Raw genomic sequence first — 19924 nt, forward strand, 5'->3', positions numbered from 1 at the left:
AATACAGTAGAAGGGGGATAAAAAACCCACCTTTACCATCTGCAATTCAAAAGAAGAAAATTTTTGGGGCAAAATTTCATTACATTTGTGGAAATCCTTGTGCACAATAGCCAGTCCACCACCGCGACGAGAGGGACGGGGCCTCCCAATAGCAGAGCAACCCACTGGGCAGAGCTCATTTAAATGAATAAGCTCGTCCTCTCTCTGCCATGTCTCTGACAAACACATAATATCCAGGCCTTCCCTTGTGAAAAGATCGTTTAATGAATGCGATTTATTCGCAATAGAACGAGGTGTATTGGTTGTGCACATACCTTCAAATTTAACACTACTCGTCTGCAAAATACAGTGAAGCCAATCAGCAAGTCAGCAGCAGGCTGAAATAAATCACAACTAGTGGAACCTATCGCCCATTGAAATACTATTAAGCATATTTCATTGTTTTACAACACTTTATATACAAAATGATTAATCAATTAATCATTAAAATAACTCATCGATAATGAAAATACTTTTTACTTGCGGCCTTAGCAAAATCCAAGTTTCTTTAGGAAGTACATTCTGGTCTCAGTAGAGATGATTTGGCCCTAATTTGTTACCTAGCGAATATACTTTTGCAGACGCGCACTTGTCACACACTGTGTGAGTTAGTCAAATCAAATGGGCATATTCCAAAGTTACAGCCTTTATAGTACTAATTCCTCTTGCTTTTCTATCACTCCGCAGCAGCTGTGCAAGGAAACACTGTCTGGGGAAACAAACAAGTTACCTTGTATATAGCCTGTTCAAGGTGGGAATGTTGCACCGTTATTCCGTAAACGGAGACGACGGCTGTGTATAATGGGGGAGCTGGAAGGATATAGAAACATTTCTGTATCAATAGTCAGGACAGGACAAGGGTGTGACATTTTATTGACATGTCGTGTGCGACCCACCACTAGGGGATTTATAAAGAAGTTAGCAGCAGCAGTTGGCAGCTAACTAGAAAAAGAAGTTAGCAGCTAACCTACAGCAACTGAAAATGTTATTATTGTTTAGAAAGCATTATTGCTTCCCCACCAGATTTTAAACAACTCTCATCTTATTTGGCTAGTACTCATTGCCTCTGTTGGTTAGGGTTAGTGGTGGCCTATCAGAGGCAGAGTAGGGGGCAGGACTTGACTCAAAGCTGGTGTGCATCATGTGAGAGTTTAAAAACCTGGTGGGGGGAAATATTGCGTTGAGAAAACAAGGTTATGCTTCACACTAGACGCCGCCGCTGTTGTGTTACACGTCATGCCTCTTTTGCCTACGGAACGCCAGCATGCTATCTAAAATCACTGGGACAACAATATGCCGGCACTGTTTGGTTCAGTGTCATGCAGAACGGACAAGGTCACACTCTGTTCCACCCTTTACATAGTACAGGAACATGACACTCTACACACACACAAACACACACATAAACACACCGGTACTAGCACAGGGTTCAGTTTACCTCTCCTTCCACAAAGCCTCGTGGGAAGAGTGACATCATCCCCTGTCTTTCTTCGCAGCCGTCCATCAAAGTAGACAATGTGGTCATAGCATTAAACCCCTCCCGCTAGGAGCAGCCTCTGCGACGCTGTTGGATATACGGCCTGCCTGTCACATATCACACACTGACAACAGTTTATACCTAAAATGTGTCTATAAAATGACATTTATCTGAATCCTCTACCTTGAGTCACTTGTGTAAGTGCAACAGTAGAGTGAAGCTTTTACAGAGAGCAGTTGAAAAAATGATTGGAGAGCATGTCAGTTTGAGTTGGGGATGAACATGATACTCTTGTCAAACAGTAGCTGTTTCATCTTGGAAGGAATCTCATACAGTCTGTTTGAACAAAAGTCTGTTTCCTCGGTTTTCTTGCTACTTTAAGCTGACATCAGCTGATTTAAGGTAATAATAAAAAAAAAAGAACAATCAGATTGTCCTCAAAGTGAACTCTCTTAGAACAGACTTTCTTCACTGCGAACTGAGAGAAAATAACTTTACAGGACAGAGATGTTTTTACAGTGTAAATTCAAAGAAAGTGTCCTCGAGGAAACACTTAAGTAGTGGTAGAATCCGACTTTGAAGAGAGCTTTGCTTGTATGATTTCTTTTTCCGTTAAAACAACTTGTAGAAAGCGAGTTCCAGTGCAGCTTAATCTGCCACACTTTTTCAATCAGAAGTTCACTTTTTGGCTGCAGACCACAGCGGCTGATAAGCCATGAAAGCCTGCATCACCAAATTGGATTTTCGGAATAAATTAGAGCTTGAGGATGATATCAAATTACCTGGCAAAGTGACTGCTAGCATCCCACTCTTAAAGTGACTACAACCATACACAAATTTTTGACTTGAGAATTCCTTTAAATTTGGCCAGTAACATATTTTCAAAAGTGAGAGAATAAAGTGCAATACACTACTCTGCAGACAGAAGACCGTAGTCAAGGTCCAGTAGCTTGATGTCCCGATGTGACAAGATTGCTGCTTTTTTTTAGGAGTTGGCTCTTGAAGTTCTGTTAGCAACATGACACCGCTGTTGTGAGACCGCACTAAAGGTGCACAAAATGGGTGGTTGAGTCATAATTTATGTCCATTTCATACAAAATGCATTTATTCTATGAGTGTAAGAAACAGAAGATGACAGATTTTTTTTCGCATCTTTTGGGCGGTCCTGTTGAAGTGTAACCAATGTTGACTAGTAATGTTGCGTCTGTACTGTTTTTGGTGGCAACTTTTAAAAGCTGTGTCTTCCGTTCTTATGAAGATCAATTTAAATCAATATTTTCTCACAATATTAATATATTAACATTTATGTAGTTGTGTTTTTGTGTTTGATATGCACACACGTCAGTATTAACATTTCTCTTTCATGTTATAGTGTGCATTTCTCATGCCATTGATTAAATGAATGTACTCGGTTTACATCCTGTTCTCTAAACTGCTGTTGTCTTTGTTTGTTTTTTAGTGATCTGAACGGAAACAACCTGACAGTCATCAGCAAGACAGACTTCTCTGGTCTCAAACACCTCAGAGTCCTGTAAGTCACAGCCACATTTACTCGCTCAGCTCATATGGTGTCATTTACACTGGGGATGCTGGGGACAAGGCCTCACCACAGTTTGAAATGGCTGATTTAGTCCCCAAGTGTGCAGCAAGAAATGAAAATGCTTTGAGAAAGGTTTATTTGCACAATAAGAAAACATGCAATGCAATTTAAATATAGTTTCCCTTCATATAAAAAAAGACATTTCCACCATAAATTGGTGCAGAAAATGTCTCCAGAATGCAGGAAATTACGTGTTGCTCAAAAACTGACCCCCTGCTCATATATTTCAGCATCAAATACTTATTCAAAATTCTCCTACATCGTCACGTCTCATGACCCAAATGTATCATCACGCTCCTAATCTGAGCCCTTATGTCCCCACCTCTTTTCAACACAAAGTGACGCCCTTGGTTCACCTAGAATTTAGCTTCTCATCCGCTGAATTCTCGTTCAGAGCGTCAGTCACCCCAGTTTTACCAAAGTGTTTGCCAAATTACGTTTTAGATGTCAGTGTTATGCGGAAATATATACAGAGCCCTAAACCTTCTCTCAGAGCTGTCAGGCTCTTTGTTGACAGGGCAAAAGATTGTCGGTATTCAGCAGAGATTCTTTCCCACATTTCTTTGCTAGTTTTAGGTCTCATAGGGATGTGAGAATCTTGTAGTGCCGTCAAAAAGCCAGAGGGAACAGAATGATGCTAAAGCTCAGCAGTGACACATGAGCCACCCAGAGGTGCTTGTGCGGTGTCAGTGTCAGTCAAATTTACAACAGGGAGGGGTTTATCTGTGACCTTTTGACCTGGAAGCACAGTGCCCTCTGGGAGAAGCTGCGCTGATGGTGGTTTCCTCTGTTAACCTGAGGAGTGGGACTGTGCTGAGTGCCAGTGATGGACGTGAGGTGTGAAAAGGATGACATGCCAGGAACTAATGACATCTCCGGAGGCCTGCTAAAAACAGATTAGCAGCCTGCTGGGAGCCTGGGGCTCGTTGCCGTCAGGAGGGGATTGAGTGTTACACCAGAGGTTTATGATGTGGGAGTCTGTGGAGTGTATTTGTCAAATGCGCAGATCCCAGCAGCAACTGTGGGTGAAATAATGTGTGTTGAGGCTTTGTTTTTTCAATTTGATTAATGACAGGGTGATGGATGTTATATTTTGTCTTTTGTTTTGCTTTGTGCACAGCCTGGGTTTAATGAATAAAATCAGTTTGCTTATAATGTCTTCAAAAAATAATGAAGTGCTCTCTTTTTTTTTTTTTTTTTAACCAAATGGCAAATTGATGCCACCCTCTTGTCATAATTAGTTTCGAATAATTTGCTTGATGCGCTGATGTTACTGATGTTTACTAACGATAAACACTGTATGCCTGAATAATGTTTTTAATGTGGTCAAATGGCCAAATATTTATTTAATAAGCTTTGTGGTTATTTTGGTGCAACTGTGTATTTGCTGCTTTGCCATTTGCACTGCTTCAAGACTATAATACGAGTAAGTCTCTGAATCGATTCTTAAAGTTGTCATATTATGCTAATTTTCAAGTTCATCATTTTATTTAGGGGTTGTACCAGAACAGGTTAACATTGTTTTATTTTTAATAAACACCATATTTTTGTCATACTGCACATTGCTGCAAGACCTCTTTCCACCCTGTGTGTTGAAAGCTCCGTTTTAGCTATGGAGTGATACATCTTACCTCTACAAGATCTTTGTTGGGAGTTGCACATGCGCAGTTCCAGAGACATTTTAGAGGAGACACGCCACTCAATCACATCCTCAATCCATCTATACGGGGAAAGCCCGTAACAGCAAAGATGGCGGTTATCCCGTCCCTCCCGCTAGAAAGCCAATCTTCTGCTTTTAATAGCCAAAGCAGCAATCATATTTCAGCCAATCTTGTGGTTCCACTGACGTAAGCGTCTGTTATTCTTCCACTGCGCATGCGCGGAAGCGGTGACGCATGCTTAGTAGAAGTATAACTGATCGAGGAAAAACTCTTTGTAAACCTTATTTTGGGGCAAAGTTGTCAAACTTATGAAATTTTCATCAGATTTTATTGCAAATTCTATTCATGTAGTTTTTATGTCCCGATGACCAGTGAAAGTGCAGTTCTCCCCATTCAGATAGGAGCCTGGTCTTGTTAGTCCAAAATAGTTGCCCTGACGCGTTGCCAAGATGGTGGCCAAGTGGCATGACATGCCTATATGGACTTTGGCAGTTCCTAGTCAAGGACGACTAGCCAGTGGTGAGTTATTAATCTGTAAGAAAAGTATCTTTCATACATAAAGTTTTAACAGCTCTGTCTCTACATCACAGTAACATTTTTATTTCCACTGACTGCCTGGAGGGTAGCTAGTGTTTGGAAGGGAGAGGAGCAGCAGCAGGTTGACTTCTTGTCACTGTGTGCTGCAGCTCAGAGTGTTTTCCCACCGGGGTTGGACTAGCCGCTAGGCGAGCATTATGACGCGCATTTTGCTGTGACATCACAGAGAACATAAGGAAAAGGCTGTGTTTTCTGTGGCAGATGAGAACTCCCTTTGGGTGGACCCATCTACTGTATATACATTGGTTTTTGTGAGTAGCATAATAGGAATTACATCTTGTTATACAACCTTGTGTTGTGATAAGAAATGATGAACGATAATGTTTTTTTATTGCAGTCATCTGATGGAGAACCAGATCAGTAATGTTGAGAGAGGAGCTTTCGATGAACTGAAGGAGCTGGAGAGACTGTGAGAGCACACACAGACATTCACACATATTTACATGTATAAAGATTGAAGGAGACATTTCCACCACAGGTTTTTCAATCAAACATGTTATTGTTTTTTTCCATTCAGTCGCCTCAACAAGAACCGTCTCAGTCAATTTCCAGAGCTGCTGTTTCAGAAGAATGAAGCCCTGTCTCGACTGTGAGTACTGTCTTCCTTTACACTCCCCTATTTTAAATCTAACATGAGCGCTATACTCCTTACCCTGCTCCCTCTGTCGTACCTCCTACAGTCCACAACAAACAGTCAGTTGTGGTTGATAGTTGCCACATAAAATCACACAGTGTGTGTGGTGATAAGACATTGTGATCATTTGTCTTCTGATAAAGTCACTACAGATTATTGTGATTATTTCTATTCAATAATTTTGATTTGAGGAATCCAAACAAAGAAAAGTAAAGATAATGATTTCAAAAAGCACAATAAAATGGAAAAAGAATGCAATGTGAGTGAGCCTTGACTAAGAGACTTACTGTGTTAGTATCCATATTTCAGTGTAGAACCACAGCTTAGCTGAAGTTCACATAGAGTTTACAGCCCCTGTTACTCACTTGTCTCTCGATACACCATTTCACCAAATTTGGCTTTGTCATCAGTTTCTGTGCTTTTTTCTGTACAAACTGCAGCCTGCAATTTAGGTTGGATCTAGGGGTTCTGTATAATGCCCCACAAAACCTAAACTGGGATTGTTCTGACTTTGTGATGAGTCTTACATGGATGTGTGTTGTGTTAGTGGATTGGAGGAGAAGGGTTAGTTGCTGTAGGTATGTATTTTTGTACTACTTCTGTGTTTTGTTTGCACCCCTGACTAAATTAATTTTCTTTCATGGAAATTAATTCTACAGCCTAAACACCCAAAATAAGTATTACACTCCAAACTATATTCTGTAACCAGTACAACAATCCTACACCCTACAATGTACATATATACCCTGACATTATACCACAATACATTTGCACTGCATATCAGCTAACATAGTATATAGATATTTTGATCTATTTAGTTTAAAGGAATAAACCATCACATACAGAACAGTAACAGAAGCATTTTCTGCTGCTTCTGGCAGTGTGCTTCCTAGTTTTCGGATCAAAAATTGACCCATTTTTCTCACCTAGAAAACTCTGCAAATACTCTCCCTTCGGACAGCAGAAGCACCACAAATCACTTACAGAGTCCCACAGGAGCAGTAGGCAAAGTCGAGCTTTAATCTGATGACTGAACACACACACAAACACACACAAAGCAATTTTTTTCTGGTTTGATAACCGAAAGCTTGGACGCATTTGGTTACTATGCGGCTAAATGTGTCTCACACACACACACACACACACACACACACTGCTCTGAAGTCTTTGTTATAGATGTGAGTTTGTAGTGTAGGATGGGGAAAGTATCTGCTACTGCCTGGAGACGCCTGGTAACACACATACAAACACTGCTGGAGAGAGAGAAAGAAAAGCAAACACAACTGATCTCTAATTAACTTTTCTCAATGATTGATCCATTTATGACAGTGTTTTTGTGGTGTGTGTGTGTGTATGCTTGTGTGTGATGCATTTAGCCGTTGACGCAGATACAAAGACACACTCTTAGCGGAGAGGGAGTAAAGTGGATAACAGCCATCAATAATACACATAATCACAGAAGGAAGGTGACGATGAACAAGTGGACGTGTGTGAATGAGCATGTGCGTGATTCTATGTGTGTGAAGGAGAGAGATAATGAGAAATATGAGAGTGATGAATGGTAAAGGAATGTGTGTGTGTGTCGGTCTGTTTGTGGATGCGTGTGTCTGTCCTGATTACTTGCTGTTTGCCTTTTTGGCAATTTCACACTCTGGCTCCCATCAGGGGATGCCGAGATGGACTTGGCATGTTCGATCAATCAGCGCACACACACACACACACACACACACACACAAAGCAGCACACACATAGTGCAGAGCCATTAGCACTTCCTCCAGCAGCAGTGATTTCTTTTCCTCCTGCTGTGTTGATGGACTCTATAAAGCCTGATGTCCCTCGGAAATGCACACACACACACTGGGTTGCTTTTTGTTTGTGTGCATTTTTCTCTCTTTGGCCAAATTACCTTCCGTACTTAATTCCTCTCTCTACATATCCATCTCTCCTCCTCACTAAAATTCTTTCTTTTGTTCCTTTTTATATATTTAAGGCTTGTGGTTTGGGTTTTTACAGATTAAAAAAACAGCACATTTAGTTAAACTGACTTTCACCCAGATGTTTTGTCCTCACACATCTAAAAACCAATTCATGGTTTCACACGAGGGATCGTGTGATGTGACGTCCACATGCATCCCTGTACTGTATACAATACAAGTGCTTCTTTTGTGTTATGGATGTACTGTATTCGCCATCTGTGGTCCTATTTTTTTAAGTTTTTCGGCAAAATACAACAAAGTTGTTTTGCTGTTGCGAAATCCATCTTCTTGTCGTGAGCACAGCTACAAATATGCCACATTACAGAAAGTGAATAATGGATGGAAAATTGGAGTATGCTGATTTTGCAATGGTGATCAAGCCCTTTAATGTAATTACGAAACATTAAACTAAAGTGTTTGTCCTGGGCTTTTGTCAGTGTTTCCCATTAATTAACGAGACCATGGCGGCTAATTTGTACCGCCATAGTTTCACAATGAACCGGAAATATTTTTACACATCTCATAGTAACATTTCAGACCTCTTAAGTTGTGTTTTGTGGGCGCTGCTGTAAGCTCCCACGCTCACACACTTTGGCATCCGACTCGAGACAACCACTTTTCTTTTAAGGTAACTATGTTAACTGTTTCTGTCAGTCGTTTGTGAGAAGGCAATTAAGCTAGCCGCTCCTAAATTTGGAATGCACACGTATTAAAACCTTTATGGTAAATCCACTGAAACGGACCAGTGTGAGCTGACAAGCAGGTTAGCGACTTTATCCTGTCAGTTTCTCTCTTTACAAAGACAAGTGTTGCAGAATGAGAGTCCTACCTGAAGAGAAACTAGGAAGTCTTCATGTTACGCAAATACGAGAACCACATACAACATTATTTATCAGATTGGGTCGGACTTGATGAATTTAGTGCGTGGATACACTTGTGACAACACCCGGTTTTCAAAATAATAGGGGTGGGAGAAAAAATCGATTCTTCGATGCATCGCAATGCGGATGTGGAAGATTCTGACTTGATTAACAAATGTCAAAAAATTGATTATTTAAACATCTGTGGCACGCACATAACAGAGAGACCAGTGCTCTCCCTGTATTCGGCACAGTTCCGCTGTGGAATGAATAACCACCCTACTTCAATGTCACACAATCATTAATATCAATGTGCAAGTAATGATTTTAAATCGCACATTGTGCGAGCATGGTGACACGCAATGCCTGGCAAGCTCTCTGTGTATCCTGTGTGTGAGGCCGTGCGAATGAGAGAGAGAGCAGCAGAACATGACGGTGAAAGTTAGCGAAGGAGGTAAGTTTCAGTCTGGTAGTAAATGAGCAGTGGGTCAGTGTCCATTAATAAAAGTCTGTTGTTTCCCCAACTGCTGGAAAATGCAGGTGGTTAGCGTGAGCTAACATCTCCCTTGTACAGCTGCTAAGTTATGTAACGTTATGTAAATCAGTAACAAAGTAAACATTGTTAGCTGTATGCCATTACTACTTACCTGTCCAGGGTTGAGGACATCAGGTACAAGTTAAACTGGTGAACTGCTCTGTCCTGTTCACATACTGTACATCCTGATACTAGTTAAATTATATTTCAGATTTCTGTCTGAAAACTGCTTATTAAAGAGAAGAAGGTGGTGACCAGGAGGAGCTGTGGTTAGTAAAGTAAATTAGGGAAACAAGTTAGTCCTTTTAAGTTAAGGAGTTTCTTTTAGATTTCAATGTGCAAATTAAATGCATAGTAATTATCCAGAAATCACATAGGAAAAAAAGATGCATCAAGGTGCATCAATAATCGTTTTATAATCGCATCGCAGCCCTCTGAATCCTAATCAAATCATGAGGTGCCTAGAGATTTCCACCCCTACAAAACAAGGTGTCCAGTATGGAAATAAGATTAATTGTATTATATTCACAGAAAGTAGAAACCATATTAAATGTGTCCATTAAAAGTAAAAAAAACAAAAAAACAACAGCAATAAAATGTTATGGAAATTACTTACTTACTTACTTACTTACTTTGATTTAGGGTTGCTGGAAAAACATTAAATTAACTTGACTTTTGTTGCTGTTTCATCACCATTTTTAGCTCTACAATGGGTTTATGATCAAATTGTTTACTAGAGCACAACATTGTTTACAAGAGTGCAAAGTTCTTCATAGATAGCCTCTTAATTTTGCACAAAATGATGCATTTAACTATAAAATTTTCTTCTGGGGGGGCATGCCCCTGGACAACCCGATAGGGTCCGAGGCCCACCCACCATAGTCTCTTTAAATCCTGTGAAAAACAGTGCTTTTGTACACACATTCTTAGCATACTATAATTTGAACACATACATACAAAACCGAACAAACCAATTTCCATAACCATAATCCCAACTAGCCATTAGAAAATATAACACCTGTTATATACAATTCAAAATGAACTAATAATAAACTGCAATATCTAATACAACTAAACAAACAAAATTAAATTAAATAGTTAACCCTGCTTTTACCTAAGTATAAGTAGTAGACCATTAGAGATTCATTTAAAATTTTTTGATGTTCTTGTCCAGGGTGTATTGGAAAAAACAGAGCGAGCTTAAATTCGTTTGTCTCATTACACTCTTCATCCAGTGAAGCCAAAACTGCCCTTACCTCGCAGATTTCTTTGCTCTCTCTTCTCTCTTTTTCATTATAGAAAAACTGTTGTATGTTTGGGTATTCAAAAAATGGTTCACATCATTTTGGGATTGATGTAACATCCGTGACATGGACACCCATTTTTAAATCTAAATCTAAACACAGACCTCAGCCCCAACGACCCCATATCTGAATGGACCCTCAAGAAAATGGAACTTTTAATAAACACGAGTCAAGAAAAACCCTCAAACTACTAGTCCTTTAGTAGTTATTGCGTCTGTTATCTGATCCAGCTCTGAACCAGTTGGCAAAACCTCTGATTAAAACAAATTCATTCTTAACTAGGACATTCAACACTTTCAGTCCAGCCGAGCTTTGTAGGTGTCTGAATGCTGCAGTATTCGTCCTACGTAATGCTTTTGATGGAGGTTTTCAAGTTTAGCACTGACCCGAACATGCACAGTGTGTTCATATTTTAAAACTACAAATCTTCACCTGTGGGAGCTGCTTAAAAGTGAGACCAGAAAGACATTTAGATTTGGATTTCACAAAACGTGCAGCTACAGTTCGAATACCTGATTTCATTTTAAGGCTCAGGTATTTGCCATTGGTGCAGGTTGTCATATGTAAATGTTAGGAAGCTTCCTGTGAATGTTTTCTGTTAGGTTAATCATCATGATCACACTTTTCTCCTCGGTCTTTGCTTGATTGATACAGTCCTTACCTCTCTTTCCTCTACCTCTGCTTCAACCCCTTCCTTTTCTTGATTCTTTTCTTGACTTTGCAGACTCTCGCACTCTCTCTCCCGTCTTTTGTTGGCTCTGTGTGGTTGTGTGAAGAGTTTGCTCCACACCCAGTAACAGTCTTTTGTGTGTTTTGATGATCCCCAGAGGCTGCCTGAATATGTGTGTGTGTGTGTGTGTGTGTGTGTGTGTTTGTGTACAAGGTTGCCCCGTCCTAGCAACTCCCTTTAGCCCAGGGGAACCCAAGAATTATGGGAGTGTAGCTTTCTCTCTCACACACACATACTAAACTTGACCTGGAGGTGAACTGTGTGGTTAGCCAGTCGAAATAGAGCTTCAGCAGGTGTGCTTTTTAAGTCCTTCAGACAAACAACTTGGCAGACTAGTGTTACTTCCTGTCAACTCTAGGCATAGATAAAACTGTAATTGTTTTTGGTGCCAAGAAGAACAAATAAAAGTCAGCACTCAGTCAGAAATGTTAAAAAACATACAAACCAAGCCAGAAATCTTGGTGTAGTCATGGACTGAGAACTGCCTTTCAGAAGCCACATTAAGATAATCACAAAGTCATCCTACTATCACCCGAAGAATATATCAAGAATTATTAGACTTATGTCTCAGCAGGATCTGGAAAAACTTTTATATTCAGTCGACTCGACTACTGTAACGGTGTTTTTACAGGTCTCTTTTAAAAAAACTGATCAGACAGCTACAGCTGATTCAGAATGCAGCTGATCGAGTCCTCACTAAAACCAAGAAAGTGTCTCAAATCGCTCCAGTTCTGAGGTCTTTACACTGGCTCCCTGTCTGTCAAAGAATTGATTTTATAATACTGCTGTTTTTTTGTAAAGCACTGAATGGTTTAGGGCCAAAATACATTTCTAATCTTATACAGTATGAATCATCCAGTCCTCTAAAATCATCTGGGACAGGTCTTCTTTCTGTCCCCAGAGTCAAATTGAAACATGGAGAAGCAGCGTTCAGTTTTCATGCAGCTCCTTTTAAATCAAATGCTTTTCGAAGCTTTTAAATAATAATCTTTTAATTGTATTTTAATGTGTTTTTATATTGCCCCAAGTTGCTTTTATGTTTATGTAAAGCACTTTTAATAGCCTTGTTGTTGAAATGTGCTACCAAGAGTAAACACAGCAATAATCAAAAATATATACAGTAAAAGTAAGCAGCAACATAAAGTTGGAAAAACAGTGCCATCAAATATCAATCAAAAATGATTTGATATGTTTATGAATAAAGTCTGCTCAGATCCGGTTTGTGGTTGCTTGCCATGTGGAGTTTTTGACCACTATGGAGCAATTGATGAGCGAGATGCTGTATTGTTATACACCAGAAATGCACCAGAAAAAAAGACTGCTAAAGAAGAAGACAAGCAAGAAAGCATGTGTGTACAGTGCGTTCAAAATATTTAAAAAATTGGTGCAGGTTTAATGTGGAAGAAAATGCACGTTTGTTTGGCTGAAAGTCAGTGAGTAACTTAGCAACTGACTGCTTCATCTTCAGTTCAAAAGAAGAACAGCCGTTGGTTGAATTTGTGTCAGTTACGATGTCATACATCTGTTGTCCGTCCATATGCTCAGTATGTTCTAAACATTCACACCCATTTCAGGCCATGATCGGCTAGGTATGTGGAGATGTCTTGTCATTCTTGACAGTTATGGCAGTGATTGAAAATGTTATGTTGAAGTGAATAAAGTACAAAAAAACAGGTTAGAGACATGAGGCTGATTGAAATGAATCCAAAGGAAAAAGATGTATGCACAAAATATTAATATTCTACGACATTAAAAGTGTATGTGGATGATTTAATGCGTCTTTTCGTGTGTGTCCTTGCGGTTAGAGTAACTTCCCATCAGACACTTGGAGATTTTCTCCTATTAGGTAGAAAAGCAGAGCTGTCCTCATTAGTGCAGCCATGATGCCTCATGACTGGCATCTCTCTGTGTGGCTAATTAACAGTGTGAAGCAGACAGGTGTGGCGATGGCAGCTGCCGGGCTGCCGCTGTTTAAGAGGCTAACCGGAATGTGACCTCGCCATTTACCCCACTAATTTACTGAGAGAGAGGAAGAGCACGCTCGAGTGATATGTGTGTCTGAGTGTGTGTGATAATTGCTTGTATTTGCATTTGTACAGTATACTTGTCTGTTTTTGTTTGTCTGAGTATGTGTGCTTGCGTTTGTGCATGTGCTAATTACAGAGATTTGCACCAACAGTGTGTGTTGTGTGTGATTGGATGACGTAATTATTTATAGGTGTGTTTGCAGTATGAGAGAGGAAAAAGTGTGTGCCTGCACATGCATTAATTTGTGTTTGCCTGTGTGATAATTTTGCATTTGTGCAGTTTTCCTCTGTCTGCTGCGTCTGCTGTCTCACTGTGTTGTGAGATAATTGGATGTATGTCGATTTCTACAATCTGTGTGTGTGCCTGCATTTTCTTCCCACTATTTATGTGCACCATCTGGTTATACCTGAAGAAGTAAGAACATTTTTTATTTTTAATAAATACTTTGAATTTCAAAGCACAGGCATTAATTTATGGTTCCATAATTAGTTAAATGTAACAATTGCCTCCACATCTAATATTCAAATGTTAAAGTTAGTCTATATAACTTTGAAATAGAGACATAGCACATTATTCTCATTAACATAAACATTTACATTTGTATACACATTGTAAAGATGATTTTAAAGTGATTTGTGAAATGAACCTGCCTCGCAACCTGCATTTTCTTACATGTTAGATATAGAATGTTTGTAGTGTTTATAAAAGTGGTAGCAGAAGATGTAAAATGTTTGGGAGATGGTCAAATCTTTATATATTGCACTACTTAGTCTACATAGTATTGCACACCAAATTGTTTTTCTAATGCAAGTTTATAATAAAACCTGATTTATTTTATTTCTCTGTGCCATAGAGCTCCATTGATTCATTTCAATTCATAGAGGGTATGCGTTGATGTCACTTCCCCTTCCGGAACACGCTGGACTGAGTGGCAAAACATCTGTTACCATGGCTGCGTTTGGCAAACCGGGAGTAAAACAAGCGATTACTTGCTCAAATTAAGGGCAGTTGGACTCAACAGTGATCCTTACTGCTTACCAAAGAACCAGTGCTCCAGCTCTTTCCCATTTTAGATGAGTTGTTTGTGTTTTAGCTGATTCGAGCTAACACTGCTGCTCGTCTTTCTGCCACTCAGTGAGCGTAACTGCGTTCTCATAGCCTCTATACCTTCCTGCTACCGGAAACACAAGTCTGCAACACAATATAGTCCCCAACAAATGCTGTCCAAAGGGACTGTTTGCCAAAGACTACAGTGTCCAGCTGTTTTAGCAAATAACTTTCTTATATATCTATATATGTGTGACTTTGTAAAGATTTACATCTTCAGAAGGAACCAATGGGCTCGGTTTGTTGATAATAGCAAAAATATTGATTTTCTCCAGCTTTATCCTTTAACCAGACAGCTGCTCTAGGGAGTTGCAGTTCTTGTTCTCGTTTCGTGCTCGCCCACACTAATTTTCACTCACGTATAGGATACTGTAGAGCCTTCCTAGATAGCTGAATTCCATTCATTACATGCTGGCCTAAACAACAGAATGGGTCGATTGCCAGTGACTCCCACAATGATATATGACCGTTCTCCAAAGTAACATATATGACCGCACCATACCTTTAGTATGTAAGTTACATGACATATTGACCTCAGTAAGTGACTAAACTCACCTACCTAACTTAAAGCTTTATGTAAGTCAACATTGTCTTGGTCTCACAAACCCCAGTCTCTTGGGTAAAAGTTCTGTGTTTTTTGATACATCAACACAGCCCATCTGCCTCCTAACATGGACTTTATCCTACATCACCTGACCTCCTCCTTGGTTCTGTGAAAATTACTACAGCCACTGGCATTAGCATAAACGTAAATATGAGTCGTGATAAGCTGCTTGACCAGTCGACCTGTACAGCCTTTTTTCTGTTAAGGACGGGCTTGATTTATCAGGGCTTGTTTGTTGAGCACAGTTCAGGCCTAGTGCAGCTGGAAATGAGGTTGAAATTGCAGTAAATGCAAAATGAAACCCAAACGAAGAGTCTATACATATGTCACTGCGAGCAATCCCTTCACAACACTCAAAGCCATTTGACTCAGAATTTGGAATTGGTATTAATATGTTTACTTTATTCCCAATAGTACTTCCCATGCTAAACCTTAACTTTTAAAACAAACTTGGGCCTGGCATTAAAATTGTCCACCCGCCAGCATATACTGTATGCATGTGTTCAAGCCATTTGCACATGTATGCATTTCTATATTTACATATCTACAGGGCTCACATCCATCATCGCAGAACACACAGAACCAGGGTTTTCCCAGATTTTTAGTTTCCTTAAAACTGAGACTGCGGGACGCTCCCTGCTGTTTGTGGTAACGGCTTCACATTGGATAACAGGATCTGTGGCGAGGACAGACACCATCACTCCCTTTACAAAAACCTCCTCAGCTGTTATTCTTTAGCCCAGAGTGTGTGTGTGTTTGTGGGAGGTCAGGTCAGGAACAGTGATTTCCCCTGTCATGTCTGTCCAAAGTAAAGTCGACACAGAGAGAGCAGAGGGGAAAGCATGATGGGAAAAACACACACGACTGTTCAAACAGCTAATCACTAATCTTAGATTGGCACTGAGACAAACATTAGTGTGAGATGGCAGACAGTCACATTCAACTCTCACATATCTGTCTCCATTGTTTCATTTTCATCTTGTCTCTCTCCCTCTTGGGTTTTTTTTATCCTTCTTTCCCTCCACCACCTCCTCTTCTTTCTCCTGCTCCTTGTTGTTTTCGTTCCCCACATCACCTTTCTCTTATCCATCAGTGGGGTTTTTCAATTAACTGCTCTGCTCCCCTGCGGATGGAGGGAGAGAAAGAAAGAGGCGAGTGATGAAGGAAGTAGCAGAAGAAGGGAGGTAGAAAATGATGTAGCGAAGGCTGATGTCTTGATGGAGGGCAAGACAGACAAAGCTGATGAGAAGAGGGATTAGGGAGAGGTGAAAGAAGAAGGAGGGAGGAAATCAACGAGAGAGAATGATCAATGGGTGGAATTAAGGAAAGAGCAACAGGCCTTAGAGACTAGAAAAACAAGAAACAGAGGCATGAATAAAGGAATGATTCACACGGGAGAAGTAATATTGGAAGGATAGAAAAGACATGAAGAAACAATAAAGATAAGGAATAGAAAGGAAGGAGGTAGGGACAATGAGGGAGGGAGTTAAAAGGACAAAGGAAAGAATGATGAGGAGAAAAAACTAAGAAAATTAAGGATAGGTGGGGAAAAAATGAAAGGTGGAGGAACATATAAAGAACATCCTCTTTTAAAGAAACATGGTTTTACTTACACAGTAATCACTGTTGGTCAAACTATTTGCTAAGTAAAGGTGTTGTACAATGAGCCTGGATTTGTTTTTTTGGTCTTTAAATGTTTAATTACATTGTTTAAAACTGAAACTGTCTTGTCATCTGTCCCCGACTAAGGATCAAATCAGAAATGTCTTGCCTATAGTCGACTGATAGTCGAATCATCTGAGTGTCTGTGAGGCTCTATTTATTACTCACTGTTACTTACACTGTACATTTCCAGCTAAACCGAGGATTATTTTTGACCTTTTTCTCTCTGCTCGCCTGCCATTCACCGGTCTTTGCGCGGTACTGTTTAAAAATGATATGTTAAATTCTTTGTGAGGTCACATCAGTGGTGATAAATGATCCGAACGTCCTTCGAGGTGCGGACAGCTCGCACAACACTGGTGAAGCTGGGTCTCTTCAGCAGGTGTTCCTCTACCACTGCAAACATACACGCCACCACACCTACACATGCGCACTGACGACCCCTACCTTAAGGGTTAGGGTTACAAGTTTGGATTTATTCATGCACTTTAAAATCATTAATTAAAAGCTTCTTTCTTTTCACATTTTTATTTACAGCATTATATATTGAAGTGTATATTATAATAGGCTGACTATGAACTTATGGGGAGAAAACTGGTAGCTCTATTTACAATCAGACGTTGAGCACCCCCATATCGCCAAAATGGTATGATCCTCATTTCATAACGCTGCTGTGAGGCTTCAACTGTGAGATTGAAAGTCGAATCAGGCTCACCCCATCGAAGCATTGAATCTTCTACTATTCAGGGTCAGCCCTACTCAAAAAAGCTGTAGTAGTCTGTAGGAACAAAGTTTATGTAATGTTTGTGACAAGCTGCTGTTCTGAATTGTAATTGGTTGGATCCTATTTATGCAGAACCTCCACCATTAGAATCAAACTGGGCTCCCGACATCAGAAAGTAGATCTTCAAGTGATTCTACAGCTCCAGTTACAACTTCTGAATAGTCCCTTCTCTCAAAACTCCCTTTTCTCATCAGGTGTGCATCATCACCGCTTGAGGGTTGTGTTGTATTTTATAGTACAGCTTTTTGCTATGAATTTAAATGAGTGTGTAACAAGTTTTCTCGGTGATGGAAGATTCGACACGGTGTGAAAGCGGCTTTATTGAACATAACTACAGCGATTAAACTGAGAGCTTTCTTAGCACCACACACAGAGGCAGTACTTAAAATCCTAAACTAGTTTGCTTATTATGTAAAGTTAGATGTTTATGTATCTTTGAAGTGGAGTGGCTATGGCGCAGTGGATAAGAAACATCCCTTTGGTTTGGGAGACTCCGGTTCGATTCCCACTGTGGCGCATCCATCAATGTGTCCCTGAACAAGACACTTAACTGCTAGTTGCTCCAGAGGCGTGCAACCTCTGACATATGTAGCAAATCGTAAGTCGCTTTGCATAAAAGCAAAACATGTGTATATGTAATCCATCCAACAATCAGGCTGTAAAATATAAATTTAAGTGAATATATAGACAACGTTTTAAGTTACTCATTATCAGAATAAATGACTTTTGATTGCTTTAAAGCGTAACATGCAATACTCTATGTTGTACTGACATTCTTATGAGTGCAGTCACTTATTAATGATTACTTGAACTTCTTTTATTTTACATAAAGTAAGAATGAAACTGAAGCGCTAGAGATATCGAGCAGGCATTTACAGTATTTATTTACTCTTGCACCGACTGAGTTTGGCCTGTTATCATGCTTACAGCCTTCTTCGTGCCATCAGGCTATGGACCTTTTCAGTTAGAGTGGGTGTAGGTCATGTACGATAACCCAGTGTTTTCATATTTGTGTCCATTAATAAGAACATGTGTTTTTGTCACGCATACAGGATGCTACAAAGTGTATATGTGTGTGTTTGTTGTAGCGTGTTTGTGGCGTAATATGCTCGGATTGTGTTGAATTAAGGGACAGCCTTGTTTCCTCTGGATGTTGTGTGAGGCTAATATTTAGCATGTGTGTGTGGTGTGTTTGCGTGTTCATGCTGTGTTTTGTCTGTGGGAGCTCTCTGCCTGCAGCTCTGTGGCTGGCACAAAGACAGAAGGGAAATGAGGAAAAATGAATATTTGTGGGCTTCTGATTTAAAACAAGATGATTTTTCTCACTAAAGTCGCACGTTTGCTAGACTGTCAAAAAAATCATACACCAGGTAGTATTGTGCTTCTCCCACAAATTAAATTAGTTGCATATAATTGGAATTCGGAGAAGATTAGGTTGTTTTATTCTCTGTGGTTCAAAGCTGTCGTTAAGCAGCTCTCTCACTTTTGTGTTACATCATCTTACACAGAGCAGGAAGGATTACAGCCATTTATTTAATGAATGCCCCACCTGAAATCCCATCTGTAAGTATAAATGCTTGCTGTCTGTTTTCTTGAAAGGTGGCTCTTAAAAGTTTGAAGCTCGCTCCCTTCTGTAGGACAGCAGCCGGAATCCAAGAACGACCCAGAGTCAGTGCAAAGAATTCACATCAAATCTGCTTAAAACACTCCAGTAGAACAATCCACTTCTCTGCAGTTGATCCACACAGTATGTCAGAATGTTATAAACACTCAAAGGTTCTCCACAGCAACACACTGCATGGCCAAAAGTAAGCGGACATCCAAACATTTCACACATATGTGAGATAGTTGAACACGTGTTACAGCCAATGATTTGCTCCTTTTCATGCACAAGGGGGAATAATGAAGTCGGCCAATGATGTTGGGTAGTAACGCCTGGCTCGCAGTCAGCCTTCCAGTTCATCCCAGTTCTTCCACACCAAACTGGGCAAACCAATTTTTTATGGGTCTGGCTTTGTTCTCGGTGGCATTCATGTTGAAATAGAAAGGGCCACAAAGTTAGAAGCATGCTGTTGTCTAAAGAATCTTTGTGTTATGCTGCAGGAGTGGTTTGAAGGGTTTTCGAGCTATAAGCAAGTGGTTGATATTTTTAGTGGAGCAGTGCTTTCATATAAATCTTTAAACTTGCTTTAACTTGGTTCTTTTACTTGTTGGAGATGAAGGTCTGTAAATGTTTTACATTTGGCTTTTTGAAACATGTAAATACTTGATTTATCTTCTTCTCTCTCTAATTACGCCTCGTTTCTGCTCTCTCTTAATTTCCCTG

The 19924-nt window shown here is 39.9% G+C and overlaps 1 protein-coding gene across 6 annotated transcripts in view; it reads left to right on the forward strand.

The window, feature by feature from the left end:
* Positions 1-19924, forward strand: part of slit1b (slit homolog 1b (Drosophila)) — an 81294-nt gene that overhangs the window by 18677 nt on the left and 42693 nt on the right. For 5 of the 6 annotated variants that reach the window (XM_046048030.1, XM_046048000.1, XM_046048022.1 and 2 more), the window contains 3 exons: positions 2976-3047; positions 5712-5783; positions 5892-5963. In XM_046048030.1, the coding sequence (XP_045903986.1) occupies positions 2976-3047; positions 5712-5783; positions 5892-5963 (216 nt within the window). Of the gene's footprint in view, positions 1-2975; positions 3048-5575; positions 5626-5711; positions 5784-5891; positions 5964-19924 lie in introns of all 6 variants that reach the window. The other variant, XM_046048038.1, reaches the window with a different exon arrangement.

The sequence above is a fragment of the Micropterus dolomieu genome, linkage group LG01 (genome assembly GCF_021292245.1).
Source record: "Micropterus dolomieu isolate WLL.071019.BEF.003 ecotype Adirondacks linkage group LG01, ASM2129224v1, whole genome shotgun sequence".
Classification (NCBI taxonomy): Eukaryota; Metazoa; Chordata; class Actinopteri; order Centrarchiformes; family Centrarchidae; genus Micropterus; species Micropterus dolomieu.